Raw genomic sequence first — 15,444 nt, 5'->3', positions numbered from 1 at the left:
TGACTTTCAGGCTGAAGTGATTATGAATTATCATGTGGGAGAGACAGTGCTTTCCTTACAGAAGACCACACTGATCCCAGGAGGGTCTGAATCACTGGTCTATACCACACTATCTGGAGGGATAGGAATCTTGGTCCCTTTTACTTCTCATGAGGTAAGCAAGCCCATGAGGTAAGTAATCATCAAGGTGCAGGCTCACTGCTTCCCTGTGCACTCACCTCCAGACAGTATATTAATATGCTGCATCCCTTGAGGGTAACCCCAGGGTTCTGTAGTGGGTGAAAACCTGGGCTGAAGGAGAGCCTGTGGCTGTGGGACAGGCTTTGATGTGAAGGGGAAGAGGAGAAGCTTGTTAGCTCCTCTTCCTGCACTGGCTGCATGAAGAGTTGAGAGCTTTCTTGTTGCACTGCCGTTGTAAGCCTGTTTGTGCTGCAGAGGGGCTCTTGGGTGATTTAGTGACTGAGGAGGACTCCTTTGGCATGCTTTGTGTGGCCTGTACATTCAAGTGCTAGGGCACTGATGCTTCAGGTGCTGAGGATGGTTTTCTCCTCTGTTTGCTGTGGCCTCCTGAAGCAGTGGATGCCAAGACATTCACTCTTACAGCTGCACCTCTGTGCCTACATTTCTCCCCTTTGAGAGTTTTAGGATGTACATATATACCATACAGCTGCTGTATGCTCAAATTCCAGGGAGGCAGATTCCAGCCAAGGTGGCACAGTTGGCTGCCTGCCTCTGTTGTGGGTGCTCCCAGGGTAGAACTGGTGAGGGGTTACAACGGCTGCTGTGTGCAGGGCCAGTCTAAGCACAGCCTGGTCATGGCAGTGTTCCAGCCATGTGGTGGGTGTTACCTTGCCTTGCCAGTGTCACTGATGTATAGCAAACTGTTCTCTTACTGATTGTTCATCTCCCCAGGACCATGACTTCTTCCAGCATGTGGAAATGCACTTAAGGTCTGAGCACCCTCCTCTCTGTGGACGAGACCACCTCAGTTTCCGCTCCTACTACTTCCCTGTGAAGGTCAGTCCAAGTATTTAGGATCAGCTGGTCATGGGGGTGCAGAGACTTGTCTTGGGACGCAGAACAGGTCTGAGGCATGGCAGAAGCAAGTCAGGGTTATTGTTCAGCAGGAAAGACTGGAACAGTGTAAACCATAGCTTCTGCGGCAAGAACTGAAACTAGCTCCTGAGCAGCATTCCGTGAGAACAGTACTTAGCACTTAATACCATGTCTGTTTTGGTTTCTTAACCCTTGTAGTAAGGCTTGTGAGGGTTGGTTTTGAGACCCAAGCCCAGAGGTGCTGGTATTGTACTTCTGTACTTGCCACAGCATCTCTTTTCTCCATCAGGATAAGTGGCACTGCGTAGCTGTTTTCCTGCTAGGTCAGACTGGGTGCTGCCTTGGGCATGATTTTTTCCATCACCATTGAAACAGGAAGTCTGTAAGAAATGGCTGTTCCTACCTGTTTCTGCTTTTGAGCAGGTGTGTTTGAGTTGTCAACTACTAAATGCTGTGATGAGAAAAGTCCAGAGTACTGAACCAGAGTAACTGTGGTAAATACTACCAGGGTAATAACTGTAGTAGTGGTCAGAAAGCTGTGCAGATGCAGAGGGTCTTCTTGTTCTTGATGAACTTGAGACTGATTTGCAGCATGGCCAGTCTCAAAGATGCCTCACATGTGGCTGCAGCTGCCTTACGGTCATCTTTTACAGCCTCCCCAGCATTCCCAGCAGGCACTCAGACCTGAGCTGCACACAGGTTTTTGGGGTTTCTCCTTCGTTAATCAAGCTGGCCAGTAATTAATTTCTTGCTAACTGCTGCTATTCAGCAGATGAGGTCACCGAGCGTGGTCTTGTTTCCAGGACAAGATTAAGAAGCTCCTGGGAACAAACTTGCCATTTTTCCCTGCTTAAGCAGGGTTCAGTGCCTCTGTGTGGTGTGGATTCAGTGCTCTCCTCTTTGGTCCTCCAGAATGTGATCGATGGGGACCTGTGTGAGCAGTTCAACTCCATGGAACCAAACAAACAAAAGAATGTGGCTGAAGAGCTGGACCGGACCCCACCTGAGGTGTCCAAGAAGCTAGAAGACATCCGCACGCGCTATGCTTTCTGAGCAGCCACTGGCAGGAGCGGAGCTTCTCCCCAGGCTCCTGCGGATGCTCTTCCAAGCACAGTTGTGAAGAGGAATGTGTGCTTTGCTTCCTTTTTAAAATACTGGTTTGCTCCTCTTGGTTTATGTTTCAGAGTAATGTGACTCCAGTAAATACAGTATCAGATAGGATATTAGGTCTCACAGCTCATCCCACTGCTTCTGTGAAAGCTCCTGACATGGCTTTCAGCAAGAGAGATTCCCTCTTGGGAAGTGCCCAGGAAAGGGTGCAGCGACCCCTCACCCTTGTCTCCTTGGCCTCTCTTTAGGATGGGGAGCACAAGGGTGTCTTGTGCTGGCCTCACAGAAAGCCCTGTAGGGCAGATCTAGCTGAGTCTTTATAGGATCAAGTGGGTTTTGCAATTTCCCAGCCTTCTGGTAAAAGAAAGAGCTGTGGCATGACTCAGGATTGGCAGGCTCTGTTTAGTAGTTGGTGGCAAGAAGCTCTGTGCTTCCAGCCAGCCCTGGGAGCAGCCGGTGGGAAGCCTGGCTGTATGGAGAGTGTAACTGTCACACTTGAGCATTCTCTTCTGAATTGCGAGGGGTTTTTTTTGACTCACCATTTCTGACTGTTTTCCCTGTAAATAGAGTTTTGTACAATGTTGACTCTTGGGAGTGGGGAAGAGCGAGGCCTGTGTCTGGGACTTCATTTGTTTCATAATAACTTTGGCAAGAGCAGTGTCTTCAAGCTGTGACTGTGAGCAGCACATGAAGAATAAAAGCCTGGGTTTTAGCAAGCCCAACTCTGTGGTTCTCCTTTCCTTTGCAGCAACTGTCCTGGCCTGGTGGGAGCCGGAGGGGTGCAGGAGGAGTACAGAAACATCTGTGTCCTCAGCCCTGTGCCCTTCCTGCATGTGGGAGCTGTGCTGCAGCCCTGCAGGTGTTGGACCATGAGCCTTGATCCCCTTCCCTGCCTGCTCTGCCTGGAGCTGGTTCTGCAGCCATAGCTGTTGCTGTCCAGCACCAGTCTGGACACTCACAAGGCAGGGTACATGCAGAAAGGATGGGAGGGAAGGGTCTGTCCCTCAGCCTCTGTTTTTCCAGAGGGCATTGCTGCTGCTCTGGCAGGATGGCAAGGGAAGGTGTTTCTCCCTGCCATGCACTACCCACACAGCATACAGTGAGTGCTTCCCAGTCTTATTCCCAGTCTGGGCTTTAGCCCCCTGTCTTACTCCTGCCAGTGGGCCTGTCTCCAAGGAGCCAGAATGCTCCCATGATGCATGGCAACCTGTGAATGAGCCCCAGTCTTCTTCTCCCACTTGGAAAGATGGGCAATGTCATACTCACATTGAACAGCATTCTGTTTGTCCTCTGCTGCGTGTGCTGTGAGGTGAGGGCTTCACACAGGGCTGTGCACTTTGGCTGTATTGTGACACCCAGCCTCTGCCCTGGGCTGAAGGTCTTTGTGCTCCTTTCCTTTCCTGTACCTTACAGGAAAGGCTGCGTAAGCCAGGAAGCTGTAAACACCTGAGCAGAACTTGGTGGGCGTCCAGCCTCTTGCTCATCACGCACGTGGGGTGCTCACCCTGGGCTACCTGCATTCCCCATCCGTTCGTCCTCTTCCACAGTGTGATGCCTGCTCTGGATCTGGGAGCACTCAGGGAGAGCTTAGCCTTCACTGTATCATTAGTCCTAAGAGTGAAATCACATCCGGGGGCTCAAGATGTTCCCAAATTGGTTTGCTTCCTTGGCTGGGCCTGCCTGAGCAAATAACCTGCCTCTGAAGCGAGGCAAAGCCTGGAGAAGCACGTAGGAGACTGCGAGCTAGCTGAGCCCCAGACCCCCTTTGTGCTGGGGGTGCCAAGATGAGGTCCCATTGTCTTCTCTGGGGAGAGATGGGCTTCTGCCTGCAAGGGTTCCCTTCCATCCCCAGGCTCGTGCAGCTGCAGGGTGCTGGGTGATGAGGTGGAGTGAAGCTCCTGGAACCATGTGCCAGGGGCTGTTTTCCAGCATGGCACAGCCAAGGAGGGCAAACTACCTCCAGCAGCATGGTACACAGGTCTGAGTGCTTCCTTCTCTTCCTCATCCCATCCTGGCTGCCAAGCTGATGACTACATGTGTGTGGAATGCTATTAAATTGTTTCCTCTATCACCTGCAGCAGATGCAGGCAAAATCCCTGTGGACACCAAGGTGAGGAGCTGGACCAGCTACTTCCCTGCCAGAGCTGAGCATCGTGCCCCCAGTGCAAAGCTGGGAGGGAGCAAGGGCCATGCCTGAGTGCCAGGTGGGCCCTGGGGACACTTGGCAGGAGCATGTTTTGCTGGCCTGACTCGGTGCCAGGGGAATCCCAGCGCGTTCTCTTCGCCTGCAGAAGTTCATTCCTTCCCACGCATTTCCCTGGGAGCGCTGACCTGCTCTTGGATAGCTGGTTTCTCTTTCCTGACCCCCTGGATGCCTGTCAGCCCCGAGCACACAGGCAGCCACCTCTCCCAAGGGCTTCAGTGTTCCATGTCCCCTATCCCTAGCATCCTGAGAAGACAGTGTGGGCATGGGTGGGGGGAAAATGGGAGTCCTGCTGGCGTGGAGACAGCTGGGGAGCCCCCAGGCCCTCTCCCATTGGTCTAATCCATGTGATGTGACCCTCACCCTGGGTTGATGCCTGCTTCAGTGCCCCAAAACACACCCATGGGTGCTCAGCCCAGCAAGTACTCTGGGACACAGTGGGCAGCATAGTGTCTTCAGGAGGTGGTGGATCAGAGCAGCCTGAGAGCATGCGGGCACCCAGCTGGGTTGGGTGAGCACCTTGGGGATGCACTTCAGGGCTGGCCAGCACCCTGAGGAGCAGAGGGGCCTGTTATGCAAGTACCCCAGCTTGTCAGCCAAGCACCCTGGGGACACTCAGGTATGTTAACTGAGACCTCCAGGGACACCACCCAGCCAAGCACCCCAAAGAGCAGGGAAGGACCCAGGAGCATCCAGCAGGGCGGCCGAGCACCTCAGAGGGGGACCCACAAGGGTTAGTTGAGCCTCCCAGAGACACCCGGCTGAGTTAACCAAGCCCCAGGGCCACTCAGCAGGGCAGCCCAGCACCGCAAGGATCATGAAGGGACCTAGGAGGGTTGGCTGAGGACCCTGGGGACACCAACCCGGTTAGCCAAACTCCTCAGGGGCCTCCAGTAGGGAGCCGAGCCCCCGCGAAGCACCACTGGGGTGCAGTTGGTCGCTCCCCACGGCGCAGGGAGGGACCCATGAAGCTCGTCGGAACCCCTCCGCGTGCACCCACCCGGTCTGGCCGCAACCCTCGGCCTCCCCCCCCCGACCAGGGCCGGGCCGTGGCCTGCGAGTCCCTGTGCGGGCGGTGCGCGGCGGTCGCTCGGTCCCCGCCCGCCGGCCCCCGGCAGCCGCTCCGCCCGCTCCCGGCGCCACCGCCCCCCGCCCGCCTCCCGGGAAGCTCGGGCACGGCCCCGTCGCCGCCGCCCGCCGGGAGACACGTTCCGCGCCCGGCGCCCACCGGGCTGCGCCAGGTGGGTGTGCGGGGATCACGCTGCCCGGGGACGCGGGGCGTGGAGCGCGGGGGGGTGGCCTTTGTGCGGCGACACGGCAGGAGCCTCCTGCGCGGGCCACGCTGCGTGGGGACCCAGCACCCCCTCCGCGTGGGGCTGCGCTGCGGGGGTGCGGGACACGCTGTGGGGTGACAGCGTGGGGATGCGACATGTGCCCCCCGTCCCTGCGTGGGGACACAGCGTGAGGTGGAGGCTTCGAGCCCCGTCCTCCAGGGCTCCTCCGCTGAGCATCTGCTGGGGCCGGAGGAACTCATTGCTGGGATAACGGGGCTCGGCTGTGTGTGTGTGTGTGTCTCTCCAGGGGGTGGCACCGGGGACAGCCCTGCCCCGGGCGGTGGGACACAGGCACGGAGGGCTCCACGGGAACCGGAGCCGGTGCCCTCCGTGGGGCTGCAGCCGGGGCTCTCTCCCCCCAATCCCCTCTTGCAGTGTAGGGGGTGTCCTGCAAATCCCTCCGGAGCGCATCCCTGCCGGCACCCTGCGATGGCCCCGGGACCTACTGCCTTCCCGCAGCCAGCCAGAGAGGAGAAGCCAGTGGGGACGGCCAGGAAGGGAAACTAACCCCCCATCCATGGCACGGGGCAACTGGCCGGGGCTACCGGAGAGCAGCCCAGCCCCAGGGGCCTGCAGCCATCCCTCGTGCCCCCGCCACGTACAGCGCTGCCTAGGAGGCTCCCGGTGAGCCCCAGCCATGTAGGTGCAGCCCAGGGCTCTGCCGATGGCCACTGTCAACATGCAGCAGGGCTACACGGCCGTCCTGTGTGAGTACAGCTTGGGGACAGGGATGGGGGTGGCCTCAGGGGTCACTGCAGCAGGTGTCCCCAGGGTGGAGGACTGACACCTCTTGCTTTCGGCTGCCCAGGGATCCTGGCTGTGCTGGGAATGGAGGCCACTGCGCTGGGTGAATGCGAGCTCACCCGCCTGCTCCAGGACAAGCTGCAGTATGAGATGCGCCTGCAGTACATGGTAACCCCCGGTTTTGGGGGGATGGAGTGGACACATGGCATTGCAGGATCCCAGTTCACTCCAGGGATGTGGGGACATGGGAGGCAGCACCCACTGCTACAGTGACAGTGACTGGGTGCTGGGGTGGCTTTTCTATCAGGAGCTACATGTGCCAAATAGTACCCAAAGATGTGTCTGCTGGTGCATCTCCAGGGTTGACCATGTCAAAGGGCTTTTGCACCAGTTCCCTAGTGTCACACTGGGGCTGGCAGGGGCATCCCTGTTAGCCTGGCAGCCCCCGAGCTCTTCTCTGCCTTTCCAGAAGCACTACTTCCCCATCAACTATGTGGTCCAGGTCCAGTACGAGGAGGTGCTGCGGCCATCCAACATCACCCGCTTGGTAAGAAGGTGGCAAGGGATAGCCCCGTGATGGGGACATTCTGGGGGCCCACAAGAGCTACATAGGTCTCACCTGGGCCACCCTGTCTCCCCCAGCGCAATGGGACAGTGTCGGAGGTGGCACTGCGGTACCTCTGGTTCCACGTGAGCTCCCAGGCTGTGCTGCGGATCCGCGAGGTGCTGCCAGAGAAGCACCCATCCTGGAAGTACACACAGGAGCTCTGCCAGCTCTTTGATGCCCTGGGCAAGGAGTACAGCAAGTACCAGCAGGTGGGGAGGCTCTGGGCCCCTTGTGGCACCCCAGTGCCAGACACACACTCATACGTGGCCTTACATACCCCTTGCAGGGTTGCTACGAGCACCCAGTGCCTGTGCATGCAGACCCACATGCCATGGGCACGGATGTGGAGTACATGCACACACAATGCATGTGTGCACTGTGGGGACATGCACCCACGGGTGTGTAAACTGAGGAGGGCATGCATAGCTCCCTCCCTGCAGAATGGTCATATGGGAAGGCTGGCATAGATGAACTACTGGAGGCAGAGGTTGGCACCCTGGATAGAAGGCCGTGGAGCAGCGCTCCAGCATATCCTACACTGGCATTGGTGGTTCAGTGGTAGAATTCTCGCCTGCCACGCGGGAGACCTGGGTTCGATTCCCGGCCAATGCAACAGTTGTAGCTTTTGTACCCCGGTGTCCCTGTGGGGGAACCTTGGCGGCGGTCGCGGGTGCCCGGAGGTTTCCCTGAGTTGCACCCAGAATGGACCCAGGGGCACCCCCGTCACAGCCCGGATGCTCCCGTGTGTGTGCACGGTGCTGACGGAGCTCTTTTTGACTCCTGTGTTAGGGAGATGCTCGGGGCTTGGTGTCAGTGGGGGGCCCTGGGATGGTGGCAGTGGGTGCCCCTGGCTCAGGGCAGTGATAGTTTCCTGGTTTGGTGTCAGTGAGGGGCCCAGGGCGATGGGTGCTGCTTTGGGCTGCTTTGTCCTGTTTCATAGAGCAGGTTCTGCAGCCCCTCCATGGTCTTCCCATTCTGCTTTTGACTCTGAAGGTTAGTGACACCCTTCCCTTGGTGGAATAAGTCTGAGAGGAACAGAGGAGGGAGTTCCGTGGCTGGAGCCCCTGCAGTATCCGAGGTGTCTGTTGTGTCCCCTTCCTATGGAGGGGATATCCCAGCAGCAGTGCCTGTCTCTGCTGCAGCCACTGGTGCTGGATTCCGAGGGTCGTGGGTCAGGTCTGTGATATATCACACATGTGGCATTGGTGGTTCAGTGGTAGAATTCTCGCCTGCAACGCGGGAGTCCCGGGTATAATTCCCACTCAGTGCAGCAGTCATAGTTTTTGTACCCCGATATCCCTGTGAGGGACCTTTAGAGTGTCCATAGTGTTTTTCCTGGGCCACATCTGCTGGTCCACAGGGGCACCCGTGGCACTGCTGGGGTGCTCCCGTGTTCGTTGGTGTATGCTGGTGACAGGGATTTTTTGACTCTTGTGGTCATGTGTCAGGGAGCTTAGTCGCAGGGATGGGCCCTTGTCAGGGGCATTGGAAGACACAGGGCTGGCAGCACTTTGCATCCCTGGCTCGGTAACAGTGAGTGTCCCTGGTCTGGTGGCAATGACAGGGTACTGCTGGGTGGCAGTGAGTCACCCTGGCTCAGGGGCAATCAGTGCGTCCCCAGCTTGGTGGCACTGAGGGGCCCTGACCCAGGGTGATGGGGGCTGCGTGGGGCTGGGGTTGGCCCTACACCCTGGAGGCAGCTGCCTTTGTGTGATGGGTGGCTGTGGCCTGTCACAGGTGGGTCACTAGCATGAACCTGAAGTGTATCTGAGCTGCCCTGTGCAATGGCACGGGTCCTGCAGCTTCTCCAAGGTCTTCCTATTCTGCTGTTAACTCTGAAGGCTACTGACAGCCTCTCCTTGGTGAAGGTGATGTGTGAAGCAGCAGAAGAGGTGGTCCCATGACTGAAGCCCAGGCAGCATCCGAGCTGTCTGTGGGTGGAAGTGTCCCAGCAGTAATGTCTATCCCTGATGCAGCTACCGGTGCTGGGTTTGGCAGAGCCGTGGGGCCGGTGTGTGTCTACGTGGGAACACATCTGGCATTGGTGGTTCAGTGGTAGAATTCTCGCCTGCCACGCGGGAGACCTGGGTTCGATTCCCGGCCAATGCAACAGTTGTAGCTTTTGTACCCCGGTGTCCCTGTGGGGGAACCTTGGAGGCGGTCGCGGGTGCCCGGAGGTTTCCCTGAGTTGCACCCAGAATGGACCCAGGGGCACCCCCGTCACAGCCCGGATGCTCCCGTGTGTGCGCACGGTGCTGACGGAGCTCTTTTTGACTCCTGTGTTAGGGAGATGCTCAGGGCTTGGTGTCAGTGGGGGGCCCTGGGATGGTGGCAGTGGGTGCCCCTGGCTCAGGGCAGTGATAGTTTCCTGGTTTGGTTGGGGTGAGAGGCCCTGTCCCAGGGTGAGAGGGGCCACCTGGGGCTGCGTTGTCCTGTGCTGCGGGGCAGGTTCTGCAGCAGCTCTGAGAAGAGAGTGAATTTTACTCTTGTCGGTGTTAACTCTTATGGCTAATGATAACCTCCTCTTCCTGGAGTTGATGTTTGAGTCAGCAGGAAGAGGTGGTCCCATGGCTGGAGCTCCGGCAGCATCCGAGCTGTCTGTTGGAGCTCCTTTTTACGGAAGTGGGTGTCCCAGATCTGTCCCTGCTGTAACCACTGGGGTCTGGGGGGTCTCGTGGGTCAGCTGTTGATCGGCCGGAATCCTCCCATGTGGTCCTGGGCTGAGTTCAGTGGTAGGCCACACGGAACACTCGGGTTCGATTCCCGGCCAATCAACAGCTGCAGTTTTTGTATCCCGATGTCCCTGTGGCACCATGGTTACGTCCCGGTCGCCTGTTCCTGCAGTCAGACGTGGAAGAGGTGGTGGCTGACCTGGTGAAGCTGATACACAGCGCAGGCGTGGAGAGCCGGAAGAAAGCCGTGCGCCCCAAAGCACTGCTGGACAACTGCCTCAAGGTCATGCGGATGCTTTACGGGGCACCCTGTGAGTGGGGACTGAGGAGACAAAGACCGTGGGGAATGGAGGTTATGTGTATTGAGGTTCTGTCCCATGTTTTGATACTTGTCCTCTCTGCCTAGGTCAGTGGGAGTCCACCTAATGCTGCAGAAGACCCCTTGCTTGATGCCTTCTCCTTGCCCTAGAGCTTGGGATGCTGCTTCTGCTCTGCCTCCCCAGCAGATCCTTTTTGGGTTCCCAAAGAAGGATAAAAGGGGGAAAAAACACCACCCCTTCCAGGACTGTGGGACTGCGCACAGCCATGGGGTTGACCCCATCCAAAATGCCAGTCACCTTCTGCAGGGGTGTGGGCTGGGGGGGGTTGGACATCACCCCGTTTCTCTTGGTTTGTATTTTTCCCTCAGCTTTCGTTAAACACCAGTTAATTCTCTAGCTTTACAGCTTCCAACCAGGTCCCAGGATCCTCCAATCTTACCCAAAATAAAGGACCAGCAGAGAACAACACCAGCTGCCTCCGCTGCCTCCTCTTTTGGGGTGTTAGTCCCCTCCTTGGCTTTGCAGAGGAGATATTCCCCTGATACAGGGCCCTCCAGAGCCATCGCCTGCAGAGCTGCCTCCATCAGCCCCGGCCACTTCCCCGGAACAAAACATCTGGATTTGTTTGTTGTCCTTGGCAGCACAGTGTGGGCAGTGTGCTGGAGGGGCTGAGGGCCGGCCGGCTGCCTTCCCCTTCCCAGCTTCATTAATTACCTTAATCGGCTATTAGAGCCCTTAATTGGTGTCTTCCTGGCTGTGGGCCGCTTAGGCTTACAGGTCTATGAGACCATGCAAATGAGGCTGTGGGCACTGCAGCATGAGGATGCAGTGTCTTCCTCCTCCTCGTCCCCCTCTTCATGCTGGTTCATGTTTATATAAAACCTAATGCAGAGCTCATATAAAACCCACCAACTATAATCCATTGCTTGATAAAGGGCTTTAATTACAGGGGTCCCTCGTCCAGCCCTACTGGCCTTAACAAATATCTCCCAGGTGGTCCAGGGATCACCCAAGCCTCCAAGCCTGAGCTCCCATCTCGTGCTCATTCCCATCAAGCATGGGAATGGCTCCTCCATCGTGGGAAAGCTGAAACTGCCCCAGCAAAATGACCCCAGCCAGGCTTCTCAGAGCACCCCATCGCAAACGGCTGGGCTTGCCAAAGCCCTGCGTGTCCAGCCTGCTTGAGATGTTGCGACACTATTTTTCAGGTCCCTCTTTTGAGGGAAGGCTTCAAATATGTCAAGTGAGACCCGCCACAGAAATACACTCACAAGATGAGGCATTGGAGCCTGTTTGCACTGTCTCATGAAGTACCGTGAGATGGGAGGGATGCAGAGAGGGCCAGCTCACGGTGAGGTCCCAAAGGACATCCCTAGGGACATGGGGAGATGCTCCTGCTGTGAAACCCACAGCTGCTAGAAAAGGAAGAGCTTTTGCTGGCCTTGAGGCAGCAGGAAAATAAAGCCCTCGTCATCCTCATGGTGGGTAGAGAAATGACAACCGGTTTTGGGGGAGCCAGGCTCAGCAGGGAGAGACCCAGGCTTCAGTAAGGCTGCCCCATGCCTGTGGTTCTGAGGCTCTCTGGGATGTCTTCTGGCCACCAGTGAGTGTGGCTTATGGGCTATAGAATGGGGCTGCAGTGTGAAGATGCCCAAGGGAATCCTTTGGCCTCAGGGATGTCCCAGCAGAGCCTGACACCAGGATGCAGGACCACTCCTGGAGCATCCTTCCCTCTGCTTCCCTGGTCCAGCTCTGCATCCCTGGAGGTGCAGCAACGCCAGCTCCCACCCCCAAGTAGGGGATCCCTATTCTTCTCACCCTACAGATGCAGAGAGAGCCTGGAAATGGCAATTAATTCACTTTATTGAGATCAGTGGCCACCAAGACCGGGTGCTGCTCTCACCAGGGCAGGCTCTGCCCCCTCCAGTCCCAGAAGGTGCCATTGCTGGTGTCTGAGAGCTGTGCCAGCAACCGCAGGACGCCCTGCACACTCTCCTCCATCGTCACCGGGCCCTGTGGACTCAACGGCATAGGATAAAAAATGACTCCAAGCCCCCCTCCTGGCACCCCAAACTGCATCATGTGTTGCAGTGGGATGCCAGTTGGGGCAGGCTGGGAAAGACTGGAGATGCTCCAGTAGCCAAGGGATGCAGCTTTGCACAAATTAAGCATCCCTATAATTTGGGTGTTATAAAGATGGAGGTCAATCTTATGGTTCCTAATAAAAAGTGATTCATTCATTCTCTCTTTAAACTCTTCTCGGCTCCAGCCTCCCCTTGGTACTGTCAGAGGGGAAGAGGGATTTGGGGTGCTGGGGAGGCAGCACCCCATGTGCATTGCCCCCACCAGAGCTGAGTGTGGGGCTGGGGTGCCCTCTGCTGACTTCAGATTGGGATGGGAAATAAAGTGAAAAATAGGGAAGAAACTGGCTTGTTTGGGGGGAAGAGCCTGAAATTCTCCCTTTTGCTTCAATTGTGCAGTTCCCCTGGCATTGAGGGTCTGTGCAGGGGTGGGTGACCCCGGGAAGGGGTGCCAGTGGGAAGGGATGCCCATGGGAAGGGATGCCCCAGGAAGGGATGATGCCCATGGGAAGGGATGTACATGGGAAGGGATGCCCTGGGAAGGGATGCCCATGGGAAGGGATGCCCCAGGAAGGGATGATGCCCATGGCAAGGGATGTACATGGGAAGGGATGCCCTGGGAAGGGATGCCCATGGGAAGGGATGCCCAGGGGAAGGGATGCCCCGGGAAGGGATGCCCATGGGAACGGATGCCTGAGGAAGGGATGACCTGGGAATGGATACGTATCAGAACGGATACCCATGGGAAGGGATGAACGTGGGAAGGGATGCCTGAGGAAGGGAGGCCCTGGGAAAGGATGACTCAGGAAGGAAGGGATGCCCATGGGACTGTGCTGAGCCAGGGTAGCCATGTACCTCCTGTCACTCACCATCCCCTGTCCCAGGGGAGGCGTCACACAACCAGGGTCCACGGACACACAGAGGATCCCTCTGCCCCCATACTCCAGGGCCAGGCACTTTGTGAGCATGTTCAGAGCAGCCTGGCGGGAACAACCCCACCACCATCATTATGGGCTGGCAGTGCCATGGCCAGTGTGTGTGTGTGGGAATCCCATGGGAAGTGACCTCCAAATTTGTCCGCATTCCCTCAGCAGTGGTACCTTGCTGCAGCGGTAGCAGATGTCTTGCCGCTCCTCCCAAGCCTCCCCTGCCTCAATGGAGCCCAGGATGCTGGAGATGTTGATGATGGCAGCTCTGCTGCAGCTCATCTCATGCTGCCCTTCAGCCTCAGCCGCCTCCTTCAGCAGGGGCAGGAATGCCTGCACGGGATGGGTGCTTGGGCATCACCATCCTCTTCCTCCCCCCCCCCCCCCCCCCCAGCATTTGAGGCAGTGGTTACCTGTGGCCTCACCTGGCTGGTCTGCAGGGGGCCAATGGTGTTGGTGGTGTAAACAAGGGTCATGTTCTCTGCTGTCTCAGTGGCCAGCGTGCTGCTTCGTGTGGTGCTGGCATTGTTGATCAGGAGGTTGAGGCCGGCGCTTCCCACCTTCTCCTGCACCTTCCTGACAGCTGCCTTGATGCTGTTGGGATCCGTCACGTCTGCAAGGGGACAGGAGGGCTTAGGGATGAGTCAGTGGTTATGTCTCAGTCAAGATGCTGTATGACATGGCAGGAGGCAGCTCCTGGCCACTGAGAATTCTCCCAGTCTCTGCAGTGACCTGGTTGGGCTCAGCCAAACCAAGGGACCTGCCTGCTTGGGTGATGTTTTCCAGAGCCACCCACAGATCCCATTAAATCCAAAGAGATTTCATCCCCTTCGTCCCCTTCCTGCCCTGGCACCTACCTAGAGGCAGGACCATGACGCTGGGGTTGCCCAAAGCCACCTCATTGATAGCCTACATGGAGAAAGGAGTGGGAGAGTCAGGTAGGAGGGTTCATCAAGAGGGTGGCCCCCATGCCATGCTGGGATGGGAACTGGGTGGACCGGCATGGCGTGAACAACAGGCTCCAACAAGCCCCAATGGGAGAGGTATGGGGCAATTTGCAGCTTCCCTCAACCTGGCTGAGCCCAGCAGCTTCAAAGCCCCCTGGCAGCATTGCCCCCAGCATGGGGGACTGCCAGCACCCCCAGACCCCAACACCACCCGCCACTTCTATGCCAAGAGGGAAAAAATTAAATATATATGAATATGTATTTTTCTATGCTAGTTACAGTGCAGGATGCTAATGCTCAGCCCCCCAGAGTCTGGTGGGGATGGTGGCACCCCCAGGTTCTGTGTTTCTCAGCCCATCCCAGAACTGTCCCTGCTTCCCCCCACCCAGCACCCTCCCTACCTTCCCCTGGGGGTCCAGGCAAGCAGCAAAGAGGTGCTGAGGGGGTCTGCGCTGCTCCAACAAGCCCTTCAGCAGCCCCAGGCCCAGGCCCCCGTCGCAGCCGGTGAGCAGGACGCTGCCCACACCAAGCTCCTCCATCTTCTCGCTCGCTGCAGCAGTTGTGCCACACCGGCAAGGTTTAGCAACAGGTCTCTGTAATCTGGGAGGTGGCAACGCGGGTGCTGCCGGGATGGATGTATGTGGTGCTGGGAACATCATCTGCACCCCCTCTCCTGGGAGTCTGGGGCAGGGGCATGCTCTTCAGCATTCTCAGATGGCTGCCTCATCAAAGAATCCCAGACTGGTTTGGGTTAGAAGGGATCTCAAAGCTCATCCAGTTCCAACCCCCTGCCACGGGGACACCTTCCACTAGACCAGGTTGCTCCAAGCACCGTAGAAGCTGACCTTGAACACTGCCAGGGATGGGGCAGCCACAGCTTCTCTGGGCTACCTGTGCCAGGGCCTCAGCACCCTCACAAGAGGTGAGGAAAGATATAAGAAGGAAGGAAGATATATCTTCTAAGAATATAAGACGAAGAACTTCCTTATATCTAACCTGAACTTCCCCTGTTTCAGTTTAAACCCATCACCCCTTGTCCTCTCGCTACAGTCCTTGATGAAGAGTCCCTCTCTGGCATCATTGTAGGCCCCTTTCAGACACTGGAAGGCTGCTATGAGGTCTCCACGCAGCTTCTCTTCTCCATCATCCTGATGATGTGCATGTTTCATCCCATCATACCCCAGAGCACCCACTTTCCCCTAAGCAAGGGCACTGCAAAGGGGTGATGGGACCTTCCTCCCTTATCTCCCATGACCCAGGGTACCACAGGACTGCAGGTGAGGCTATTAATTACAGTACAACCTTTATTAATACTGGAATCTTCACAGTGCATTCGTTACTTGTAGCAGTGACTATGGAAATCGGGGGGGGGGGGGGGGGGGGGAGGAAGGGTGGAAAAGAGGGAAATTACCACAAAAAAATCCCCAACTAAAAGAAAAGAGGG

At 57.0% G+C, this 15,444-nt stretch overlaps 3 protein-coding genes and 2 non-coding genes across 6 annotated transcripts in view; 4 read left to right on the top strand and 1 right to left on the bottom strand.

Moving 5' to 3' along the window:
* Positions 1-2,888, top strand: part of SF3B3 (splicing factor 3b subunit 3) — a 32,483-nt gene extending 29,595 nt beyond the window's left edge. The window contains exons 23-25 of the mRNA XM_061468907.1: positions 11-154; positions 913-1,017; positions 1,969-2,888. Of these exons, the coding sequence (XP_061324891.1) occupies positions 11-154; positions 913-1,017; positions 1,969-2,109 (390 nt within the window). The 3' untranslated portion in view covers positions 2,110-2,888. The remainder of the gene's footprint in view (positions 1-10; positions 155-912; positions 1,018-1,968) is intronic.
* Positions 2,889-5,932: 3,044 nt separating this feature from the next.
* IL34 (interleukin 34) lies at positions 5,933-10,514 on the top strand. 2 transcript variants are annotated; one of them, XM_061468917.1, is made up of 6 exons: positions 5,937-6,410; positions 6,512-6,615; positions 6,917-6,994; positions 7,090-7,263; positions 9,899-10,037; positions 10,133-10,514. In XM_061468917.1, the coding sequence occupies exons 1-6, from the start codon at positions 6,368-6,370 to the stop codon at positions 10,150-10,152; spliced, it is 558 nt and encodes a 185-aa protein (XP_061324901.1). In that variant the 5' UTR covers positions 5,937-6,367; the 3' UTR covers positions 10,153-10,514. The 2 variants fall into 2 exon arrangements, with proteins under 2 accessions (XP_061324902.1, XP_061324901.1); XM_061468918.1 differs by lacking the exon at positions 9,899-10,037 and having other exon boundaries at positions 5,933-6,410.
* Positions 7,596-7,666, top strand: TRNAG-GCC (transfer RNA glycine (anticodon GCC)). The gene has a single exon. It is a non-coding gene; the product is annotated as a tRNA-Gly (tRNA).
* On the top strand, positions 9,093-9,163 carry TRNAG-GCC (transfer RNA glycine (anticodon GCC)). Its single transcript has one exon. It is a non-coding gene; the product is annotated as a tRNA-Gly (tRNA).
* An 874-nt stretch (positions 10,515-11,388) lies between the features above and the next one.
* On the bottom strand, positions 11,389-14,558 carry LOC133277205 (C-signal-like). The gene is made up of 6 exons (XM_061468845.1): positions 14,402-14,558; positions 13,911-13,962; positions 13,479-13,666; positions 13,228-13,386; positions 12,997-13,107; positions 11,389-12,059 (listed from the first exon to the last, which is right to left on the bottom strand). Exons 1-6 carry the CDS (start codon positions 14,537-14,539, stop codon positions 11,946-11,948), a joined length of 762 nt encoding a protein of 253 aa, XP_061324829.1. The 5' UTR covers positions 14,540-14,558; the 3' UTR covers positions 11,389-11,945.
* Between the last annotated feature and the right edge of the window lie 886 nt (positions 14,559-15,444).

The sequence above is a fragment of the Pezoporus flaviventris genome, unplaced genomic scaffold (assembly GCF_033815535.1).
Source record: "Pezoporus flaviventris isolate CSIRO_AGI_PZ_B2104156 unplaced genomic scaffold, CSIRO_AGI_Pfla_v1 ptg000054l, whole genome shotgun sequence".
NCBI classification, from domain to species: Eukaryota; Metazoa; Chordata; class Aves; order Psittaciformes; family Psittacidae; genus Pezoporus; species Pezoporus flaviventris.
This window is presented reverse-complemented; position numbering and strand designations above follow the sequence as displayed.

Excerpts from the sequence above, each read along its gene's own strand:
- IL34 (XM_061468917.1), top strand. The coding sequence starts at position 6,368 with ATGGCCACTGTCAACATGCAGCAGGGCTACACGGCCGTCCTGT. Across the intron at positions 7,264-9,898 it reads AGTACAGCAAGTACCAGCAG|TCAGACGTGGAAGAGGTGGT; the intron begins GTGGGGAGGCTC and ends CTGTTCCTGCAG. Across the intron at positions 10,038-10,132 it reads GATGCTTTACGGGGCACCCT|GTCAGTGGGAGTCCACCTAA; the intron begins GTGAGTGGGGAC and ends CTCTCTGCCTAG.
- LOC133277205 (XM_061468845.1), bottom strand. The coding sequence starts at position 14,539 with ATGGAGGAGCTTGGTGTGGGCAGCGTCCTGCTCACCGGCTGCGACGGG. Across the intron at positions 13,108-13,227 it reads TCTGCTACCGCTGCAGCAAG|GCTGCTCTGAACATGCTCAC; the intron begins GTACCACTGCTG and ends TGTTCCCGCCAG. Across the intron at positions 12,060-12,996 it reads CTCCCCTGGGACAGGGGATG|GGCCCGGTGACGATGGAGGA; the intron begins GTGAGTGACAGG and ends TTGAGTCCACAG.